At 31.5% G+C, this 24613-nt stretch overlaps 1 protein-coding gene across 1 annotated transcript; it reads right to left on the reverse strand.

The window, feature by feature from the left end:
• Window positions 1-1146: 1146 nt before the first annotated feature.
• Window positions 1147-23230, reverse strand: LOC143048404 (5'-nucleotidase domain-containing protein 1-like). Its single transcript, XM_076222083.1, has 12 exons — window positions 23057-23230; window positions 18925-19016; window positions 18080-18151; window positions 16961-17073; window positions 15787-15875; window positions 14894-14975; window positions 13660-13834; window positions 12614-12702; window positions 10733-10851; window positions 2724-2891; window positions 2338-2512; window positions 1147-1387 (listed from the first exon to the last, which is right to left on the reverse strand). Exons 1-12 carry the CDS (start codon window positions 23216-23218, stop codon window positions 1296-1298), a joined length of 1428 nt encoding a protein of 475 aa, XP_076078198.1. The 5' UTR covers window positions 23219-23230; the 3' UTR covers window positions 1147-1295.
• Between the last annotated feature and the right edge of the window lie 1383 nt (window positions 23231-24613).

Below are 24613 nucleotides of genomic sequence, written 5' to 3' on the forward strand. Positions count from 1 at the left end.
ATATCATCATGACATGTGGTTATTTTATGCAGTCAATGTTTCATAAATCAACAGATAAAATCTTGCCATGAAATGTTTTGTATCAAAAAAGTAAAAATAACAAATATAATGGCATTATTAATTTAACAATATACTCCAGACTTGTTTTTTTATCTATTATAAATAACTGTTGCAAAATGTTCTGTGTGCTATTGATCATTAGTTATGACCCCAATCAAGATGTAATAGTTGTAAAAAGCAGTTAAAAAAACATCAAAGGAACTGAAATTATTAAGGACTTCGGTATAAGAATTTGGCAAAAAAGAAGTAGAACTTTGAAGAAAAAAAATGTGGAACACAGTGTATCCAGATAAAGGTTGATGCCATACATCAAGAAGCTGTGACTAGATATTCACCCTAAAGATGTAACAGAAATCAGTTATATACTGCAGCTGTGCTATTTGAGCAGTCAAATAGCATTGAATGTATATTCGTATGTGATATACAGTCACTGACCATATATCGCCTTGTTTATGTTCGTTGACAATGCATTTCCATACAGTTTTATTTATGACGTCAATAAAACATACAGGTTTCGCAGAATTTTAACCTCATCCACTGGAAATTAAAAAAAAAAAAGGGTTTTACCCTAAATTCTTCATTTAGAACATCTATATAAGAGTCGCAGTATATAAAGAATAACCATACATTCTCTCGAAATATCAATATTATTTGTACTCTGCTCCAAACAGGTAGAAATGCTCGGCACAGCCTTCCTTCTACCTGTTTCTAAACTTTGTACAAATAACATTGATGTTTTCAGACAATGTATGGTTATTCTATATACAAACATACAGTACCCTGTTGAACATATATAACAGATGTCAAACAATAGTCTCTTCCTTTAGAGCAGGGTAATAAAAGCAAAAACATTTTAACAACAATTGATGCAATTTAAGTTTGAATTTTATGAAATGTTCCTGGTTTTTACATGTGTATCAACATATGGTCTGCTTGCTCCTTTACAGCTCTTACCAATTATGATGTATTTTTAAGTTTCCATGTATATATCATTAAAATAAATAAAAAAAATAAAAAATAACTTATTAACTTGAACTGAAACATAATAAGTAATCTAGGATCATTTGGATTTCTTAATTTATAATTTGTATTTGCAACACAGCATGAACATAAACAGAGATCTTCTTTTTAAAATACTACTTTCAAGTTATTGCACTAAAACTTGAATGATTCAGCCCTAATTCTTAAATACAAATAATTCATACAGTATGTTATTTTACAATAATGTCTTCCTTTCATAACAAAGGTTTTGGTTTAGCAGGTGAAAAGCCATCTGTACTGCCCACTTCATCACTAAATCTTTTGTACTTATGATCAATAGGCATTCCTGGAATTAAAACAAATATACATGATTATCAATACAACTTAAAGATATCAAATGTGTCTTGAAATGGGACAGTTTATTTTTCATTCTTTAAAAGTTAATAAAATTTTGCATAAATTTCACTCTGACAAAAGACAAGCATTTCCCTAAACTTATTAATGAGGCATATTTTTCCTGCATTAAAGCATCATAAATATAACTGGCTTACATAATATAACTTGAGTCAATCATTATATAGTGGGTCAAAACCATTATCTGATTCAAAGTTGTTTTAGCAAACTTTTATACCTATTATTTTAACATTCACAAAAACCATAAAGATTGCCTGCCTGTAGGAAGATTTTGTGTTCAAGGGCAATTACTCCTATAAAAATACATAATTCTAAATATTCAAAAATCTATTAAAAATATATGAAAGTTATTTGGACGGTTGTAAAGACTTTGTCTATAGTCATATCAACTGTTTTGTCAAGTGACAACAATTTTTCCACATATAACACATTTTTTTTCTGCATATATATACAATATATGTATGTTATCAGAAAATATAAAATGTATTTGTATGAGCTTTAGAAACAGGACCAAAAGCAAGACTCCTTTGGGCTTTTTTCCTGTTTCGTAGCGAGTACAAATAAATTTCATATTTACCGATAAAGTACATTTATTGCATTTATCCTGAAATTACTCCCAAAACTTGAAAATTTAGTCATTGTCTCTAATTTCTCAAAGAAATTGACATAGTTGAAACGCAGACTGCAAAGAGGACCCCAAGATGAACTGGTTAGGAAACAAAAATATTCATATTACAGCTTGCTCAACATGGGAGTTCGGTAAACAAGAGACCTTACTTGTACAAGTACAAATAAAGCAAAAATTTACTTATATACCTGTTATTTGTACATCACAATAGTTGACTAATTGCAGGATAAATATATAAATATTTCGATACCTACCTGCTATATATTCTATAAGTGGTACAGCTATTGCATTATATTTGCTGATAAGACGACCCCAGAATGTGTTCATATGTTTATCATGTTTTACATCTTCTTCTTCATGATAGAAAAATGAGCCCCATCCCTTAGATAACAGGAAAGACTCTTCTTCTGGATCTATATATAAATTAACCTGTAAAAACAAATCATGCTATTATGTAAAACATATTAAAGTCTAAAGCCTTAAATTGTTTTATAAATCTAAACCATGACATTCATAATATAATAAGATCTAAACATTCAGTGAAAAAAAATTACATTTGAAATACCATAAGCTAATTGGTTTTTTTTCAGGTTAAAATCAGTAACATAATTTTCTCATTAAAAATATTTTTGAATCTTACATCTCTTTTCGTTTTTTTGACTGTTGCTGTATCATCACATTCAAGATCTTTTGGTGTTAGGTGATATCCCTCTGCTTCCATTTCCTCCAACACTAATACTACATCCCACCCAGCATAGGTGTTAGCAGGGAAACTGTCAGAACATAAACTATCACCAAAATACACAACCTAAAAATAAAGCAGGGAAACTGTCAGAACTTTTTGGAATTTTGGATCCTCAATGCTCTCCAACTTTGTACTAGTTTGGCTTTATAAATATTTTGATATGAGTGTCACTGATGAGTCTTATGTAGACGAAACGCGCCTCTGGCGTACTAAATTATAATCCCGGTACCTTTGATAACTATCAGAACATAAACTATTACCAAAATACACAACCTGAAAATTATTAAAAATAATACTTTGCATACATTGTTCTGTGTTTAACTTAATAGTTTTGATTGATTCATGTTTTAAGTTTGATGTTGTTTGATTTTCTTAGTACAAATGTATCCTGAATTTACAATAAAACATTGACCAATCAGTACATAAATGGGTGAATAGAGAACTCATAGTGAATACCAATGCATGGATCAATATATTTTTTATTGTTATAAAAAATTAAAGCTGAAGAGAAAAATAAGAACTGTCAAATATGAAATAGTTTAAATGTGGATGTAAGTTATTAAGGTCGGACCATGCACTAAGGAATGATATCTAATGCACTGAAATACAGATACCGTGACGACAATACTTCTCTTACAAGGATCTCACAAAGATTTCAGGATCATGAAAAAACCCTGGTTTCTGATTTGAAGAACTTTAGGAATCCTTTGTAATAATGATAAGCTCTGTCCAAAATTAGCTAATATTATAATTACATGAACAGAAATGAAACCAATAGTGGTAAGATCCTTTTAAAACCTAAATGGGGTCCCAGGATAAGTATTTTATTCAGATTCCAATGCATTTGTACTAATATTAACAAAAATCTGTTCTTGGCAAATGATTGGTTGAAATCTTGTTATGACATCAAATTTTCTTGCTTTCTTTTAAATGTTCTATTGTGACTTTACGAAAGATGGCAACCATGCCTGATAACATCCCATATAAAGAACACAACTTTCTGAAAATCTTTGAAATGGAAGGATAAAAATCACTAAACAGATTCAATCACTATAATAGAATTTAAGTTAATAGACTTAAATTCAGTTATCGCCGGGGCCACTCACGGATTGTGTTTCATGTTTTAGATTTACCCAACATGTGTGACGATATATTCTGTGACGTCATTTAGTCCTTTATAGAATTTCCTCGCAGCAAGCAAGCTGTTTAAATTTTGTAAGCGGTAAACTTGAAAATTGAAATGATAAAGTAAACTACTGTAAGAATTTGTATGGTTATAAACTGACTCATGCTTCTAATGTTTATTAGAAGTACTAATCTTAGAAAGAATTCGTTTTATCGATCCATTTTTTAACCATATTGCATCGCCACGTGGAGAGCACATGAGAAATTGGTCCCATGAATGGATTATTCGTTTTCATTTTTATAATTATTTAATTTTTACAAGTGTGAGTAATTAGATGCAACATTGTCCTAAGATTTGCAGACTATAATGATTATCATGTTTACCATGCGTCATTGTATATTTCTACATAAATTAGATGCACGACGAGTTTAATTTGTTTTTAGTTTAATTTTTTTTTATATATTACCTTTTCCCCATATCTTATACTATTGAAATTGAGTATTGACAGATCGTCTACTGCCTATGGGTAAGCCTAACAAATTGTATTTTGCGCTGTAACAGATCATGCAGGTTAGTAACGTGTATTTAATGAACTCCTGAAAACTTCCGAATTAAAAGTAAATTTTCCTTAAGAGGGTATACATCGGTAATTGTGTATCTAGATCTTTTATAGCACATATATACAGCAAATATTCCATGAAAGGATATGAACGTAAAAGGGACGTACTCTTTGGGGCGAAGGACCCAGGTTCGTAACCGGAAGTTCAACTTTCGATACAAATAAACAAAAATCTTGGAAATCTTGAACAGAGACGATACCCGGAGTTAAGAAGCAGTAGCCAAAAGAAATCATTGCTAAATGTTAGCTTGCTGGTGGATTTAAGCAAATATTATCATTATCTGTATATATCCGGCTATAAATTTTGCGTGTACCTACACATTTGTGTACTAAAAATTGTCCAGAGTCGTTCATCACAGTGTCATGTATACATTTTTTAGTTGCTACTACTCTCTAGCCTAGACTAGGTCGATATGGTATGAATAGTTCAGTTAAATCAAGAATTTAGCCATATGTAAACAGGCCACAGCTTGAATTATTGTTGTAATAACTCAATTATATACTAATATTACACTACATGTATGTTACTATCAACTGACTATGGATTTAAGTTAAATAAATATATAAATCTGTATACATTGTGTATATACTAATTTTGAATTAAATTTTTTTAAATTATTGTAACTATTATCGACACAACTACATGTATGAGTATACATAATTTTTAATTGTTATTGTTTCTTTGTACAGTCATTTGATTTTCTTATGTCAATGCTATGTAGAATGGTGGAACTAATATTTACTTTTTGTTGAGTTGTAGCACAATGTTGGGTAAATCAGTTAGAGACCTTGCTCGGCCACAGAACCCGGCCAAGGGTTGGAACAGTTGGACCAGAGACTTGGACAACAAGGACACACTAGTTTTTACAGATGGGTTACCAGACTGGACTGGATTCACGACTCATAACGCCACTAACTCAACTCCTTTGGTCACCTACATTTGTACATTGAATCATCATCGATGTTATTTATGCCAACCCCTAGAGCTTTGCATTGGTATGATCCAGTTGAGAATTTTTCAGGTAATCGTCAGATTTACTAGTTAAAAGCAGTATATTACTTTTAAGTTAAACCCCCGCATGTACAAATGTACATGTGATTACAACATATAACAAACATATTTATATAGATTACGACAACTTTTTCTAATCTTATGGGTTAGTTTGAAAAGATTTGTTTAACGTTTATATTTTAGTTTCTAAACTTAATTGCTGAATGTGTTACTTTTACAAATTTATATGGCCTTACAATGATGGGATGCCGCATCATGTGTTTGAAATAAAAAACTTTCGTAAATATGAGGTTACATTTTGTACATTCTATATAATTGTTATATAATATATATATATATTAAATGAATTTTGAATGGAGGACGCTATCGATTTATATAACATTATAATATTTATCTTGTTTAATAACCTGATAAAAAATCAGATATGCATGCACTGCATGAATACAGATTTTGCAATAAAGTACCACAATTTAAAGGACAAAAGTTTATAGATGTGTATATTTATTGATCACTAATTTAGGACAGACTTCTTTTTGCTGTTTGCCACAAACCCTACAAATCAGTCTCAGGGTTTTGAACATTTTCATTATTATTGATTTTTTTTTTCTATACATGTATATATATATATTAAGGGAAAAAAGGGGTGCAATGGGTTTATCTTGTAATCAACTTTTAAATGAGACTATTTTAAGTTTTGTGTAATTTAAATTTGTCAGTAGCAGTTAAACGGATATGTACATGTAATATTAGCAAATCTATTACAAACTAAGTTATTATTTACAGCTTGTCTTGCAGTCTACTCCACCGTTAAAAATCTTTAGTATTTAGGTGTCGAAAACAGCTTTAATTTATATATATACTAGTCTAGAATGTATTGTAATCTTCATCGTGGGAATTCTAGAAGTTGCCCAATTTACGAGTATCGTACACTGTATGTTTAGGTGCCGTTTGTTATTTTAGGCTGGTGCATTACGAGGAACTTTTCATTTGCATAAATCATTGGCCCTACTGATTGCTTAGCAACAGTTGATTCCAAATTATGGTTGTTATTTATTATGATTTATAGTACCGGTTGAATTTCAGTATCAGTTAGCATGAATGCTGGGACTATTTGAAATGTTATGCTTTTAATTATGAGGGTATTTAGATGTTGTTAAGCACTTGTTTGTGCTTTGTTTTTTGTGTAACACAGGTCATTTTTTATAACTTTTGGATGTCCTAACAGGTAACTTTAACCAGGTTTACTTTGATTAATATAGGCTTTCTTGTGATATCCAAGTTCAAATCACCTTGTCCTTTAATAGAAATAAGGTTTCATTTGGGCAACCTGGTTCAAACCTAAGATGAGAGAGGGAGTGGTTGCTGCTGTTATACTAAATGTTTGTTTCTGCATACATGGATTTAGAGTAGACTCTAGTATAGGGTTCTCAAAGTCATTCTTTTAATTTGCGTTTGCCTGAGTTGATTCAGTTATTCTTGCTTCGTATTTATGGGCGTTTACATTATAATAATTTCACTCCTACAGTGTACATAGTCATCTTACACATTCAGGTATTGACCATCCAATCTTTTATGGTAATACACTTTACAACGGACAAATGTCAGCTTTTACCTCAAAAACTAACAAAACATAAAGCAAACTCATATAAAGTAGAAATACTGTTGCCTGCATATATATGGCTTATTTTGGCTTCAATATTGATTCATTTGCACATCTATGCTTCGACTAAAACTCCTTTATTTTTAAACCAGTTGCAGGTATGATAAGAGTTATGTTTTTCTAATATATTTTATGGTGATATGATATTAAACCCCCATGACAGGTTGGTGCTAGATTTTCGTATATTCAAGACATAGTTTTTCGAACAGCTTAATTGGGGTCTGGAGCTGGCATGTTGGTAACTGTTCGTAGTCCCTTATTGATTTTTGTAATATCGTCATTTTCAATTTTTGTGTTGTTAAATTTGATTTTTACTGTGCATATTGTTGTGCGTTGCTTCTTCTTCATTTAGTTGAGATTTTGAAACACTTGTTTAACCCCTCGCCATTTAAGTATCTGTTCCAAGTCTGGGGCCTCTGGCCTATGTTAGTTTGGGATGAACTTTTATTTTAGATTTGAGTTTAGTATGATTTTCATTATCACTATTCAGTGATCTGGAAAAAATCATTATGGATGAAGCCATTACTGGTTTTTAGAGGGATTCCTTCAGATGCTTGGCCCCAACTGCAGATGTTTATCCTGCTATTACCCCAAGGGAATTTTTACAGTTATTTCAGACATTTAGTAACCGTTTATTTGTAAGTTCCACACCACCCGTACATACCATGTATCAGAGAGGACAGTCTTTCTTTTTTTGATGAGTTCGGTTCTCCAGTTGATTTATTGAATTCGTTTCCTATCTCTTTATGAATTGTTAAGGTATTGCTTACTTGTACATTTTGTATCTCTCTCAACAAAAATTGTGACATTACTTATTTACTAGAATTGGATATTTTTTTTATTTTTTTTTTTTTTTTAGTAATTTAATGTTTGTCAAAATTGAGGTTTGAGTTTTTAAGAAGGTATTAAACACTCCAGGTTAGAGTCATGCTGAAGTTTAGCACTATTTTCTTATCTTGTGTTGGTATGAATTCAGTGTATTTGAAGCTGTCCTTTCATTGATTTTGGAGGATTTTTAATGGGTTGGAGATCCAATACTGACACTTAATACAGGGTTTTACAGAAGAATTATTATTTTTCTTGATTTATTATGCTTTAAATTGTATTCATATTACTATGTAGCTATACTTCCATGTAGCTATTTGCCGAACAGAATTGTAGGAGATTTTTAATGTTTGATGTTTTAATAGTAGAATCCTCAATAGTAAGTATGTTTTTGTAGCAGACTGACATCCTCCAGATGGGGTTGACTTAGGTCTAGCCACAGAAATGCATTTTTGTGGTGGCATATTTGTCGCTTGTTAAAAAGTTAACTCAGAATATATAATGAAACTATAAGGATCCGACATATGTTTAATAAACTTGTAGTGGTATTGACACAGGTAGTTCTAGAGTGGGTCTTTGCCAATGAGATGAAGAACATGATCAGATGGAGTGTGAGATTCATCATTCTTAAGTAAGGATTGTCTCAATTTAGACCAATGCAAACATGGACTGGTGCCGCTATAGAAGTTACAACTATTTATTGCCGTTATAATAAGCTGTTGGGTTGCTACATAAAATATTATGATTTTCGATCAGACCAGAACATTTTCAACTAGATGTTTTTCACTTGTCACCCTTAACCTGCTTATGAAATGAATTCTTAACATCTTTATATTAGTTGTTGATATACTATAATACTATATTTTATGATATACAACTACAATCAACTATCTTGTGGTTTGCTGTAGTTTTGGTAAGTATTTTTATCTGTGTAGGTAAAATTTGTTGTTCACAAAACTTCATCAAGATTATTTAACATATATTATGTACCAGTTGTACTTTAAATAAAAATATCTATTTATCTATCTAGACATTTATCATATATATGGACCAGTTGAGCGTTAAATAAAATAGCTATCTATCTACCTAGATTATTTAATATATATATGTACCAAGTTGTACGTTAAATAATATCTATCTATCTATCTATCTAGATTATTTAATATATATATATATTTATATATTTACCAAGTTGTACGTTAAATAAAAATATCTATTTATCTACCTATCTGTAGTTATCTCATATCTGGTTCACAGCTTTGCAGCGAACCGCCCTTTTTATGGCGGTTGACAGAGTCTCTGTTTTCCTCCGTCAATGTGGCAGAATTCGCTGCATAGAATCTTAATGTTAACTATGAAATTTTAGGTTTTTGGATAATACAGACTACACTTGTGTATCCCACGGTGTTTTCTAAATTTAAAGCACCAGTGTATCCCACGGTGCATCTTTACATTTTCATATATATCTATCTTCACATCTATCTATCTACCTGGTTGCCATATTATCTTCGGGTAACCGACCATAGATCTATCTACATATACATGGGTCTATGGTCTATCTATCTATATATATATATTATATATTGTATGAATCTATCATATTATGAATAAAAGCTGTGGCCAGATATCGCCAAACCATATATGTATTTTGTTTTAATGGCACCATCTGAGATAATAGAATTTAAGTTAATAGACTTAAATTCAGTTATCGCCGGGGCCACTCACGGATTGTGTTTCATGTTTTAGATTTACCCAACATGTGTGACGATATATTCTGTGACGTCATTTAGTCCTTTATAGAATTTCCTCGCAGCAAGCAAGCTGTTTAAATTTTGTAAGCGGTAAACTTGAAAACCCGCCCTCCCACTCCTTTTTATTGAACAAGATACTGCTCTTTTGTATTTATTTTTCAGGTTTGTGTCGGTGATAGTGATGATACAGATTTGACTGATGATGTTAACTTGTTTGCTGTTGAGAAAAGTGACTTTTATTTGAACTTTGAGTATCATAAATATATTCCCGTAAATGGCAGAATTCGCTGCATAGAATCTTAATGTTAACTATGAAATTTTAGGTTTTTGGATAATACAGACTACACTTGTGTATCCCACGGTGTTTTCTAAATTTAAAGCACCAGTGTATCCCACGGTGCATCTTTACATTTTCATATATATCTATCTTCACATCTATCTATCTACCTGGTTGCCATATTATCTTCGGGTAACCGACCATAGATCTATCTACATATACATGGGTCTATGGTCTATCTATCTATATATATATATTATATATTGTATGAATCTATCATATTATGAATAAAAGCTGTGGCCAGATATCGCCAAACCATATATGTATTTTGTTTTAATGGCACCATCTGAGATAACTCCACTCTCAACAGTAAAATTCTTTTTATCTTAAAAGCTCGTCAAGCCTTGTTCTTTAAACATAGTGCCACAGAGTGGTGAAATCTATATATTCTGTAAGATATGTTAGTTAGGATATTCTTGTTTCCAGCCTTAACAAACTGATGTATTCTGATTTCACTTTAAAATTATCTTTTTTAATTTGTTTGAAATTATTGAAGTTTTTTCTCTAACTACGGTTCTGATGATGTTTTGTTACTGATACATACATTTCCCTTGAAATAAGTATGAAACTTTACCTTAGGTTTAACTCTCTGTGTTTGCTGTGATATAAACTTCATCAGATCGGGATGGTTACCCATGGAATAACATGTTTTGGCTTGTAATTCTGTAACAGGAGTAGTTTCAACATGGCCATCTAAAACAAATATGGTCTTCATTAAATCTCAAACAATCTAGATCTTTTGATATCAACAACAAAATGCTATATTTAGTCTAAAGTTGTCTTTGTTTACACTGAGTTAGGGATAAACAATTGGCAGGAATCAGGGGTCGAATTTAAGCTTTTTTGTGTACTGGCCAGCCGGACCAGTGGACTGAAAACTCTACTGGTCCGACTCCAAATCTACTGGTCCTGCAAAAATGACATTCATTTGACAAACACTAATATAAACGATAGATGTTTAATTTTATTTTGATGCTTTCGTTTTCACAAGTTAGACAGGAACAAAGGGATAGTCTTCATTCTGATTTTGATAAAGGCTTTGATAATCTCAATGATTTTCGAATCTTTATCATCAAAATCAGATTTGTTTGTGCTGTTCTAATTGCTGATGAGCAAGTACAGAATCCAATTTGAAATTTGACGATCCAGTTACGAAAATACATTTCCTATCTAGGGTTGTCACTGCAAATTTTTCACATGTTGTACAGTTCATTAAATTCCAACTAACCATTTGCGACACAGGCACTTGTTTCTGTCCAAAAGGAAGGTCGACCATCCATACTTCTATTTATATGGATAGTCGACCTTCGTATGGACAGAAACAATTGCCTGTGATTCGCGATCTTTTTCCCATGATTTTTGGTATTTGCGTTTCCTTTTGTCAATTTCATATACTTTATTTCGATCTTCCTTTTGATTTTCACTTATTTTAATTTTTTTGTCCGGCGTTTTAACTCCTTCCAAAAATTTCTTCATTTTATATTGTTATAAAGGACGCTCACCCGAGATATTAATCAATTTGATCAATTGTAATACCCCCCAGTACTGTGTTATTGATTTTACAGGTAAATTGTAAACAAACGATGCAGTCAGTGTTTTTTATCAACAAATTTCTACTGGTCCAGCGGACCACCAGCTGACAAAATCTAATGGTCTGACGCACATTCTACTGGTCCCGGACCAGCGCTAATTTCGACCCCTGGCAGGAATAAGTAATTAAATACTGATTAAATTGGTGCTAATTGGCAAAATGAGTACATGTTAAATATGGTAGCTACATACCAATATGTATTGACTCCACAAATACACCTTATACTGTAAGCACATAATTTTATTATCAAATTACTGTTTTTATCATACTAAACATTATCTGACATTATTAAACCACTCTTCAAACTATTTTTGTTCTGCTTGTTCCAGCAACAGACAAAATCATTATCTAAATTCAAAATAATACATGGAACAATTACAAACTTATTTATTGAGAATGTTTTCTTTTGAAAAATATTCTTGTGAAATGACACATCTGAATGCAGATCCAAGTAAAGGTTTGTTGGTAATGGGACCCTGACTGTCAGGGATTAATCTTTTAGCAGGTAACAGAGGAATCTTTATTTCAAAATCAGAAAACTAAATATGAAAAAACACCATTAAGTTATTCACTTTATTTATCTTTAGTAATATACTGTTAACCAACTAATTTTGGGAGTAAATTATTTTCAAGACTTCCTCGAGAAGAAAAATTAACACAAATATAAATTATTGTGACAATCTAAAACCTGGATCTTTCCTTGTCTAACTTCAACAACTTAATTTGACAATCCTGAATTTTGATCACAATAGATTGGGATAGAAAAAGGCTAAATGCGAAATAAAGTTAATGTATCCATGAAAATAAGTTGGTTGACACTATGTAACTTTCTCAGGGTTTTGTCCACTTTATTTCCTTGCTTACCTAGACCTAGAAATGAATTCCCATCAGTGAAGAAGGCTGGCTTCTTTGCATTAAATAAAAATATATCAAAATATTGTTGCCAATCTGATCTGGAATTATATAAAATGAATAATGTCATGGCACATAACAAAGTGGCAACTGCAAACTACAACAAATAGCAATCTTCTCATTTAAATGTTGCAAGTCTATCTGACCTATATAATAAACAATCTCTCCAAAATTTGACCTGAGATATTATCTTTTTTATTATCAATATTTTAGCTGGCTACTAAAATTTTGATGATAATTTTTATGCTTAGGTTTCAAGAGATTGGTTAGCAAACAGACTGGTTGAATTATAAAAAAAAGTTTTTCAGATGCTGAAGTGGCTAAGTCAAAAGTTTCATTCATATGCAACGTTATCATATTCCAACAAAATTGGGTTTTTTTCCATATCAAAGAATTTTAAGTTAGCAGTAAGTTTAATCCTACATGAACATATTACTCGTCTGAAGTTTCGTTTGCATGAGCACTCAAATACAATTCCTATACTGAGGATTTATTTATTTCCGTGGATTACAGTTTTTGTAAATTGAGGAAAAAATTTAATTCATGTATATTTGGTTTATGCAAAGTCTGCATAGATGCCTCTTGAAAATATATAAAATGAAATGTATACTCACGAAATCAAAGAAAATTCTTATTTAAACAATTATAATAGTTAATACACAATATTTTTAAACATTTTAAAAATATTTCTCAAATGAGATCTTCAAATGGCAAACTATTTTCAGGAACAAAAAAGACGATGATTGTTTCAGCTATTATTTTTAAAAGTTTCTTTCTATTACTGACTCAGGATTATTTATCATCTTATATTTTTTTCAGACAGTTATGCTAAGGACATCAACTTGATATTGAAATAATTTTTTGGATAAAATAACAAAAAGGTTTAGTTTTACATTTTGTGACATGGATGGAGAATTGTCTCATTGGCACTCATACCACATATTCTTATATCTAAATTACCTACTTGATCAATACAAAAGAGTAAATCAAATAATTACCCTAAAACAACCTTCAAAACTGTAGTAGCAAAATCATGAGCTGATGATGTCATTAAGAAGACAACTTTCCCCTGCTTTTTTAACTCCAGTAGCCATTGTTTAACACCGTCACTACAAGGTTGTAAAAACTTCTCGGGATTTCTTTTAAGTGTAGGAAAAAAATAACCAGTCTCCTCTGAAAATTAAGAAATTTAGGAATTAAAAAAACATCATTTATGATTATTTGTATCATACAATTTTTTTAAAATGGGGAATGTGTCAATGGCACACAGATGATGCCCCCACTTGCATACAGAATTTTAAAGGGACAGAACTCAAAAACAGTAAAATTGATGCTACCTTAAATTCCAACTTGATCTGAATATTGTGGTAATAAACATTGTGTATAAGATTTCTTACGTTAAGTTGAGGCAGACTAATGTTAGATAACAGCAATTTTTCCATTTGTAAAGGGGCATAACTCTGGAATGGTAAAAGTGACCACACCAAAGTTCAAATTTGACCTGCATTTAATGGTAATAGGCATTGTGTATAGTTTTCATACCATTTGGTTGGTCATACGTAAGGTAGAGAAGGGAAATGTAAAATTTAGCAATTTTTTCATTGGTAAAGGAGCATAACTCTATAATGGTAAAAGTGGTACAACCAAAATTCAAACTTGATCTACATTTTGTTGTAATTAGCATTGTGTAAAAGTTTTATAACATTTGGTTGAGGTAAACTAAATTTAGAGAACAGAAAAAAAATGTTGGGACGTACCCACATACTGACTGACATGGGTTAAACTAAATGCCACCTCCTCTACGGTGGGGCATAAAAATTAAGATATTCAAATCATCATGCAACCACTGGTTCAATCAAGAAGATAAATCCTAGCAATAAAAATGTTTTGTTTAAATTGTTTCTGATGGTTAAAACATGTCTTTTTGAAAAAAGTATTATGCACAATATATAGTTTAAACAGAGCCCTAGTTACCTTCAACTTGTTTGAGACGTCATGAAAAAATTCTGTACTTACAGAACTTATCCGATCAGAATAAATAGCAATACAGTCAATGAATTTAAGGCATAAGTTTCTATGTGTGATTATCACAAACAATGGGACATGTAAACAATAAATGCAGCTCAGTTAAATGTAATCATCAATGGAACATTATTAGTCTCATGGTTAAAGTTTTGTGGTTTATTTTGAAGAAAATTGGTTTGAAGACATAAATTAAAATTGTGTTGATACCTGCAAATGCTTTAGGTATATAATTATGTCCTAAAGAGGCATAGACATCTTGCCAGAAAGTATATTTCTCTTGAGGACCATCCTGAAATGATATAAAATTGATTTAGTACATATCTAATTATCTCTCATCTAAAACGAAATAAAAACAAGCATTCTGTGAGTATTGCATGGCAATGCATAGTCCCTTACTGGTTAAAAATTCATTGTATTGGAACAAAATTATTATTTGATCTATAAGTTCATGAAGTTGTCATGTTGTTAATGTACTCGCTATTATGCAAATAACTTCTGATAATATCAATAAAATGTCATTCAAACTAGTTTTATAGTGATGCTGGTGTATCAACCTCCTATTCTGTCACTTCAAATTTGTTAAAATTGCATTCATTTCATCACAAAATGGTACAGAATGCAAACAGTGTATTTAAAAAAATGGCATGGATTGCATTAACAAATTCACAAACCATATTAACACTTCACATCAAATAAATCATACTTATTTTGGTCATCCTATATGACAAAATATATCTACTTTGTGATAGAACTTGTATTCATTTACGATTAGAATTATGTTGTTAACTTATTGAGCAGTACCGATAGTTTTTCAGTCAGTCGCTACAAAAATCCATAAATCTGACGAAGTCTTAAGGAGCCCGAGATTTTCTCATATTCATACTGAAAAGCCAATAAGATTCATTTCCAGATTATACTGTTGCCAGGGTCAGGTTGTTGTCTCTTTGTCACATTCCCCTTTTCCATTCTCAATTTTATTTGTCGTATGTTTAATTTTGTGGTTTCCCTATACTGACAAAATCAAAGAAAACTGGAACCTAAGGGATAATATTGCATTCAGAGTATTTGATTTAAGAGAAGATTTAAATGTGCTAACATACCTTCTGATCAATGAAATCTACCACATGGGCACATAATACTGCAGACGGTATATCAAAATAATTCTCAAAAAATCTGTATTTCAGTTTACCTGTAACAAATAGTATATGCTTATAACTTGTTTGGAATAATTGTTCAATAATATTGTAAGATTAATTATATACATTGCATTACAGAAGTCCAGATTTTCCTAAAATTGTTCAATTTCATACTAACTTGTCCATTATTGCCTGACATTTTTAATTCTGATTTCAACAACAATCCGTATTTTAAAACCTCAATTTCCTATAACCATATATTTGAAGTTTAACAGTTATAGGAAGACAACTGTGTTGTACATTTGATATATATGTTTATATGTTTTTGCTTTAAATTTCAATTTGACATCAGAAAATTAAGAGTTCAAATCCAAATATATGGGAACATCAACTTATTTATAATTAGCTATTGTAATATCATCTGTAGAAGTATAAATATGAAGTACAGGATATCAAACACGTCAATAAAATGTTATGTTTTTTTACCAATAAAAGCTGATTTATTGCTGAAAATTATGCAACCTTTCTTTTCATACATCATTTAGAATTTAACTATAATCATTATAATCAATCACACTTGTTTAACTGTTGATATTTACTTATAGATTCATTACGTCAGTTCTATCCTTCTCCACAAATTTTCAAGGGAGCTTTCCTTTCAACTTGACACAAGCAAATTAAATGTTTCTAATACTGTTTCCGTAACATCATGTTTATATAATAGTAACAGTGTGTATCTGTAAAATCTTCTTACTTGAATTAGAAATAAGAAAATGTGTAAGAGTGCCAATGAGACAACTCTCCATCAAAGTCACTATGTGTAAAAAGTTAACAATTATACAATGTAGGTCAAAGTACAGCCTTAAACACAGAGCATTGGCTAAAACAAGCTATAAAAAGCCATCAAACTGACTAGTGAAAAACAATTCAAACCAGATAAACAATGGTCTAATTTAAATAAAAAGACAAGAACAAATTGAAAGAACATATTGTGAGAACATGCCGTGATAAACCATTAATCTCACTCAATTAAACAACTATTTTGCAAATTAGATGTTAGGTCAAGAAGAATTAAGTTCTTTTGACAATGTTTAGAATGATTTGCTCAATTAAGATAATTTCACTGTATAATAATTACCGTCAGAACTTTTGACATTATCTTTAGCCTCCTGGAAATGTTCCCAGTGTAGATCTGCTCCATATGTTTTCTTTAATTCATCTTTTGTTAACATTTTTGTCCCATGACTTGCTCTGAATAACAAACAAACATACCACAAAATTCTTCAAACAATTTACAAAAGAAAAAGGGAAAAAATCCAAAATGTCATTTATCATTAAAACAATGTCTTTTAAAAATCTATAAAACTTATCTGTAAGTGTAATCAAACTTTATATATATATATATATATAATTAACCATTTCTGTTCAAAGGGAAATAACTCAATCACATAATAAGTACCACTTTTGACTATTGGAAAGGGAAATAATTAAACAACTTGAAAATATAAAATTGTGAAAATTGAACTTTAGTCACAGGAAACAGCATATTTTGATTTGAAAAAAAAATCATTGAAGTGTTAATACGCCTTAAGCAGTGACAAAAAACAGATACTGTACGGCCGACAATAAGAGGCCACAACATGAAAGTATTGTAAAACTGATTTTTTAACTCATGTTTTATTCATGCAACACGACGGGTGCCACATGTGGAGCAGGATCTGCTTACCCTTCCGGAGCACCTGAGATCTCCCCTAGTTTTTGGTGGGGTTCGTGCTGTTTATTCTTTAGTTTTCTATGTTGTGTTATGTGTACTATTGTTTGTTTGTCTTTTTCATTTTTTAGCCATGGCGTTGTCAGTTTATTTTAGATTTATGAGTTTGACTGTCCCTTTGGTATCTTTCGTCCCTCTTTTACTGAAAATTTATGAAACAAAAAAATCTAAAACATTGCAGGGATTTAAGGGAGTAGACCTTGGTTCAGGGAGATAACTCTTTAAATCAGTTATGTGTTTGTAAAATTCAAGTTTTATCTATGTATTTCAAAGCATTTACCTGAAACAGATTGGAAATAATCTATGTAACATAGAAGCTTATAACATATTTATGAAAATGGTTGACAAAAACGTACTGATGATTTTAAGAGTTATTTCCCTTAGCCAAGGTCTACCTCCTTAAATTAACCATCAAACTGACTTTATCCAGAGACATTATATGAATTAGTTGCGTATCTCTAAATTAAACTGATATTTAAGAATTACCTCAAAACTTTACCACCATGCGACAGTTTAAGAATGTTTCCTTTATCTGCATCCAAAAACAATCCTTTACATCTGTAAAATAATTATATCAAGTATAAATTGCCAGATTAAAATAACTTAAGATTTATAATATCATGTATATGTTAATAGTGTTATCCTAAATATTTCAAACACCACATTAGAATGAAAAATAAATGATATAAATTGCTGTGTACTGATGTTTTGTTCAATGATTTTAATATACCAATATCAATTTGTTCAAAGCATATTCTATAGCTTGCTTTACATGTTTTTCTCAGCCTTGTACAAATACAGCTGATATTATTTATATAAAATGTGTATATGTATATACATTGACCTGCTTATTTTCATAGAACCATATGCAGTCATTTCCTAATAATTACATATACGTACATGTATATATGTAAAAGTCTGTTCATTCAAAAATGCATGCAGCAAATAGATAGTCTTTACAATGTGTACAAAGAAATAATAATTCCATGAACTTCTGGGCAACTATCACAAATTTACCATCAATAACCTATTGCCAAGCATAATAACCATTGTCAACATTGGTTTTTTTTATTATGAGTAAAATCATATGGGAGCACTGTTTACATTTATGCATTTTTCATCAAAGTACCCAGGCACATAGATATTGCAGGAATGCTTACAACAAAATACAAAATATTTTATCTAAAAATAAAGCTCAATTATGAGCACAAGTCATGATCAATAATAGCAGAGATACAACAAAGAATAACATTTACACAATCTCACTGCAATCAATACTGAAAGTATCAAAATATAGTGTGTTCCAAGGGGGGTTACTCTAGTATACTTACATGAAATCTTTATGCAAAGCTATGTCATCTTTGAGTTTTTTATCATAACCTTTTGTATTGATGAGCGCTTCACATGCTCCTTCATATGCAAGCTGAAAAGGATATTAAATGACTAGAGGTATAATATAGATCTGTTGAATTTGGATTAATGAGAACACAGATTAAATAAAATTAAAGATTGTCTTTGTAATGTAAATATATAACCAATAACAATGTGATAGGTAACAACTATCATGACTATAAGCCTCATGTATCTTCAATCAGTTTAGAACAGTTATCTTTCCTTGAAATTGAAAGGAAACTACTTTTTCATTTAGTTTTTGTAAAATAATTGAAAAATGTATTTTTTCAGGAAATATACGGCGTTTATGAAGAAATATGTAACTAATCATTTTAAAATAATAATGTATTTTTCTTTGGAATGAATGCAACCATATGTTAGCATTCTGATTATTATTTCCTTGGTGCCAGTGTTGGATTTATCCACGAAATCATAATGACATTTTATGAACTAACCTGCTTTAATAAATCATTTCTCAGTTATATAATACACTTATAATGTAATATTATTAAATAATCAATGTTTAAAAGTCACCAATATCTGTCATTCAGACCAGGGACTTTCTATACTAACAGGACTCGTCTCTATTGATTTTAACTGATTACTGAGCTGCCTGTTTAAAGCTACCACCCAACAATAAACTTAGTTTTGTATCTCTGAAGCAAGTATACGATGCTAGTAGTTATTTGCATATTTCACAGTACATTGTAATTATATAAATATAGATTCTACCACTGCATTCAGTGAGTTACGATATTTATCCACTATAGACAGTTAAATTTCCAAATTTAAAACGTGAGGCTTGCCAAGCGTTTTAAATATTTAAAATTTAACTGTGGAGAGTGGATAAATATCGTATTACACGAGATTTGGTGGTGGAATCTGTTTCTCTAATGATTTTCAAACAATACGCAAGCAAACTAAGTATTCCTTCTGTGCGACTGATCTGCAAAAAGATTTGTTCTTTCTAAGTGACGTCATCAGGCATGGTCGCCTTTTTTCATGCCGTCACACTAGGATATTCAAAGGAAAACAAAAAATTTGACGTCATAATCGGATTTTAACCAACGAAGACCTGAGATCAAACGAACCACACATTGATAACATTTTATACAAAGGGTGCAGAAAGGGATAAATTTACAAAGAATTAGAAGTATCATTTTGAAGAACATCCCAGTTGTGTAAAATGGTTTACATATCAAACAAGATTGCATCTACTGAAAATTCAAAGAACAAATACCTCAAAGTTCAAAAATCAATATTGAAAAAACGATCCAAGAAATCTTTTGAAAAACAGCATTTTGCGATGACAAAATGTAAAAAATTTCATAAAAAATATTTTTTGTTAAACTTGAACATATAGTTATCATTTGGTTATGAAGAATACTTTGTAAATGTGAAATGATTTGCTATAATTGAGACACGTGACAATAGCCATGGCCAAGCTCAGTCTCATAATTTGTATAGACATCATTATAAGTGACCAGTCCTGTAAGAATAGAAAGTCCCTGTTCAGACTTTTAAGTATCATAGGGTCATTCATGTTACCCTAAATTTACTATCTGGATGATCAGTTCTTAGAACTTCTATTCAGAGAAAAAGTAACAGGTTATTACATGTGGATGTGTGGGGGAAATAATTATAATAATTAATCATTAACTGGGAACATTATATTTTCAAAGGGATGTAAGAAGACAAAACTAGAGGCTGTCAAGAGCCTGTTTCGCTCACCTAACTTTTCTTAGGTTTTTGAAATTATATAAAAAAAAAAAAAAAAATTTTAAAAATTGGCTACAAAGTAACAACACTTGGCCAGCACCTCAAAACGAAAGGAACAAACATGTTTGGTTTCATTCAATTCAGTGGTTCTCTAAAAGAAGAAATTTGTATGTATTTTCCATAGGATCCTATGTTAAACTAAGTCCCCTGTTGGCATCCATCTTGGATAATGGATCGGCTACAAAGTAACAAAACTTGGTCAGCACCTCATAAGGAACATTCATGCTATGTTTGGTTTCATTCCATTCAGTGGTTCTCTAAAAGAAGTCATTTGTATGCATTTCCCATAGGGTTCTATGTTAAACTAAGTCCCCCGCTGGCAGCCATCTTGGATAATGGACCAGCTACAAAGTAACAACACTTGGTTAGCACCTCATAAGGAACATTCATGCCATGTTTGGTTTCATTCCATTCAGTGGTTCTCTAAAAGAAGTCATTTGTATGATTTCCCATAGGGTCCTATGTTCAACTAAGTCCCCCGCTGGCGGCCATCTTGGATGATGGATCAGCAACAAAGTAACAACACTTGGTCAGCACCTCATAAGAAACATTCATGCTATGTTTGGTTTCATTCCTTTCAATGGTTCTCTAAAAGAAGTCATTTGTATGCATTTCCCATAGGGTTTTATGTTAAACTAAGTCCCCCGCTGGCGGCCATCTTGGATGATGGATCGGCTACAAAGTATCAACACTTGGTCAGCACCTCATAAGGAACATTCATGCCATGTTTGGTTTTATTCCATTCAGTGGTTCTCTAGAAAAAGTTCAAAATGTAAAAAGTTAACAACAACGACGGACAACGACGGACAACAAGTGATGAGAAAAGCTCACTTTGCCCTTCAGGCCAGGTGAGCTAATAATAAATGGTTGCGTGACAGGTTGAATGACTTAATTTGAAGGCCTATTATGAATGATTCAGATACCAGAAATAGCTGTGTGGATTATACCTCAATTGGCGTATAATCCACCAATTGACATATAATGGTATAGACCAATTGATGTATAATTCTTTGTTTTTCAAATCAAATTATTCATTTTTCAAATCAAATTATTCAACCAAAATTGAGCATTGTTTTCTTAAAACCATAATATCATGATTATGGTATGAAAACATATGAAACATTCCTAGTTTAGTATAGTGACATAGCATATAGCATTTAATCAATAATTGTATTTGCAGTTTCTTCTATTGTTATCTTGTCAATTCTTGATTGGCAAACTAACCACTAATCACCCGTCAATGAACACCAATACTGTCTGCAGTCATGTGATTATGAGTACAACTCCACAGGTGAATGGAGCTCTTTGTTAAAACTTGACTTTCATTATTAAAAGTCAATTATGGTCAATAGTACAGATGTTTCAACAAAAGAATTGTTGTACACATGCATTCCCAAGAGATGCAGCAGGCTTTGACAAAACTGAAACTTTAGGAGGACTCAACATTGGTCATAAAATAGGTTTTAAGTTGCAAAATGATGCTCCTATCTCACACTAGTATTTTATTACAAAAAACTTGCATTATACGTCAATTGGTCTATACCAATATACCTCAATTGGTGGATTATACATCAATTGAGGTATAATCCACCAATTGATGGTTATTCCTGACCTGACTAATGTCTAAAATACCTCCTTGGTTTTATATGGGGACATAGTCCCCAATTATGGTAGAATTTTTCATTCTACTAATGAACTCAAAATCGTTAACTTTTTTTTTCAGATCTACTTCCTGTTCTGGTTTTCCCTGCATTCGCGCAGAAATCTACTTCCTTTTCTGGTCTTGTTTGCATGAGACTTCGAATAAAATATATATTTATCAGTCTAGTAAAATATAAGATTGGAACTCAATACAAATTCATTTTTAATAATTGTTTGATATGAAAAAACGTTACCTGATGAAAGCGTTTCTTTTGTTTACATTGAATATGACCAGATGACGTCATAATTTAAAGAATGTCACAGCTACCTAACAACAGAACCAAAATTGGGAACGTTACGGTATTTCCGTTTCTTTAATCAATATGTTTGAATTAAAAAAATAATGCATACAGACTTCGTCCCCATTCACAGGTTATGCCTGCGGCATATTATAATTTTGAGGATAATTCAATGTAGATTTTATGGGATAACGAAATGTACCAGAAGTTCATGACCGGGTGAGATTTCTCAAATTTATGAGTTTTTAAGTACCTTGAGTTATATACACACCCTAATTAAGATATAATTTATGGGGGAGGGGGTTCAGACACAAGTTAAGCTGTTAGTGTTAGTTACTTATTTTTTTCTTACACGACAAAGTTCTGTGAGTTTATATTTAGCAAGGGTGTGATCTAAGTCAAAACCATAAGCATCATAATCTGTCAAACAGAATGTCATGTCTTTAAAGTGACGGCGTGGTGCAGTGAGGCAAAATAATTTTCGTGTGATGAAATGTTTGATCGCCTGAAACATTAGAGTTATCTCCCATGTAAGACGACAGAGGACATTTCGGCCACCCTGCCAGTTCCGCCACAGTCGTTTCGGTCACATTAGTAAAGTTGTTTCGGCCATGCTACTCAATCTTTAAAGACCCAAATGTTGCAAAGCACCTATCCTACCTCCATGACAAATATGTTGTTGTCCCCGCAGATAAAGCCCCAAACAACATCGTTTTTGTGTGTAAAACTAATTACATTACTGCTTGATAAAAGAATTAGGTATTGACAGTTCACTTGGAAACTCAACATATACCCTCACGACACTTACCAAAGAGGAAATCCTGGATAATCATAGGTCTGTTCTATGTTCCTTTGGAATTTCAACCAAAGATGAAAAACTGGATCTTCCATCACTGTATTGGATACCTAAACTACATAAGTCCTTAAAACAACAGTATATTGCTGGGTCTTCCAAGTGCTCCATGAAACCTCTTTCTAAATTATTAACATCTATTTTATCAGCAATCAGAGACGGGCTTCAAAGTTATTGTGAAACTGCATATTCTAGAGGTGGTGTGAATCAGATGTGGACACTTAAAAATTCCAAAGATCTTTTAGAGTACATACAATCTAACTCTCTTTCATCTTGTAACAGTATTAAAACATTTGACTTTTCTACCCTTTACACAAGTATTCCACATTCCAAACTAAAAGACAAATTAAAAGAGTTGGTATTGCTTTGCTTCATAAAAAAAGAATGGCCAACGTAGATACAATTTAAGTATCTTGTCTTAGGGAGGGAGAAATCCTACTTTGTATAGGATCACTCTGATTCAAACAAAAAATTCTCTGAAACTGATATCATCAAGATGCTTGATTTCTTGATTGACAACATATTTGTTACGTTCGGAGGACGTGTTTTTCAACAGACTGTCGGCATTCCAATGGGAACAAACTGTGCCCCTCTACTTGCCGACTTGTCTCTTTATTATTATGAGGCTGACTTCATGCAGGAACTTCTTAAGAAGAAAGATAAGAAGTTAGCAATATCCTTTAACTCTACTTTCCGCTATATAGATGATGTTCTTTCACTTTGATACTTTGTAATAATATGCTGATACTTTGTCATTATGAAACTTTGTCATAAATGGTGATAGAATTTAGGTTGAACAATTTTGATGTGCTGATACATTATGAAATATGAAATATGAATATTGTAGTCGGGTAATTCTGACTGTGAATTTCGCCATTGACCACTATGATCTATGATAGCAAAACATTGTCCGAATTGTGTTTTGTTGAGTTACTTTTATACTGTAGCACTTAAATTGACAAAACATCATACTGACCTAAACCTTGACTGTTAGATTTTAAATAATTCAAAATTTGGTGACTATGTGGAACGCATCTATCCCATCGAACTAGAGGT

This window comes from Mytilus galloprovincialis, chromosome 10 (assembly GCF_965363235.1).
Source record: "Mytilus galloprovincialis chromosome 10, xbMytGall1.hap1.1, whole genome shotgun sequence".
NCBI classification, from domain to species: domain Eukaryota; kingdom Metazoa; phylum Mollusca; class Bivalvia; order Mytilida; family Mytilidae; genus Mytilus; species Mytilus galloprovincialis.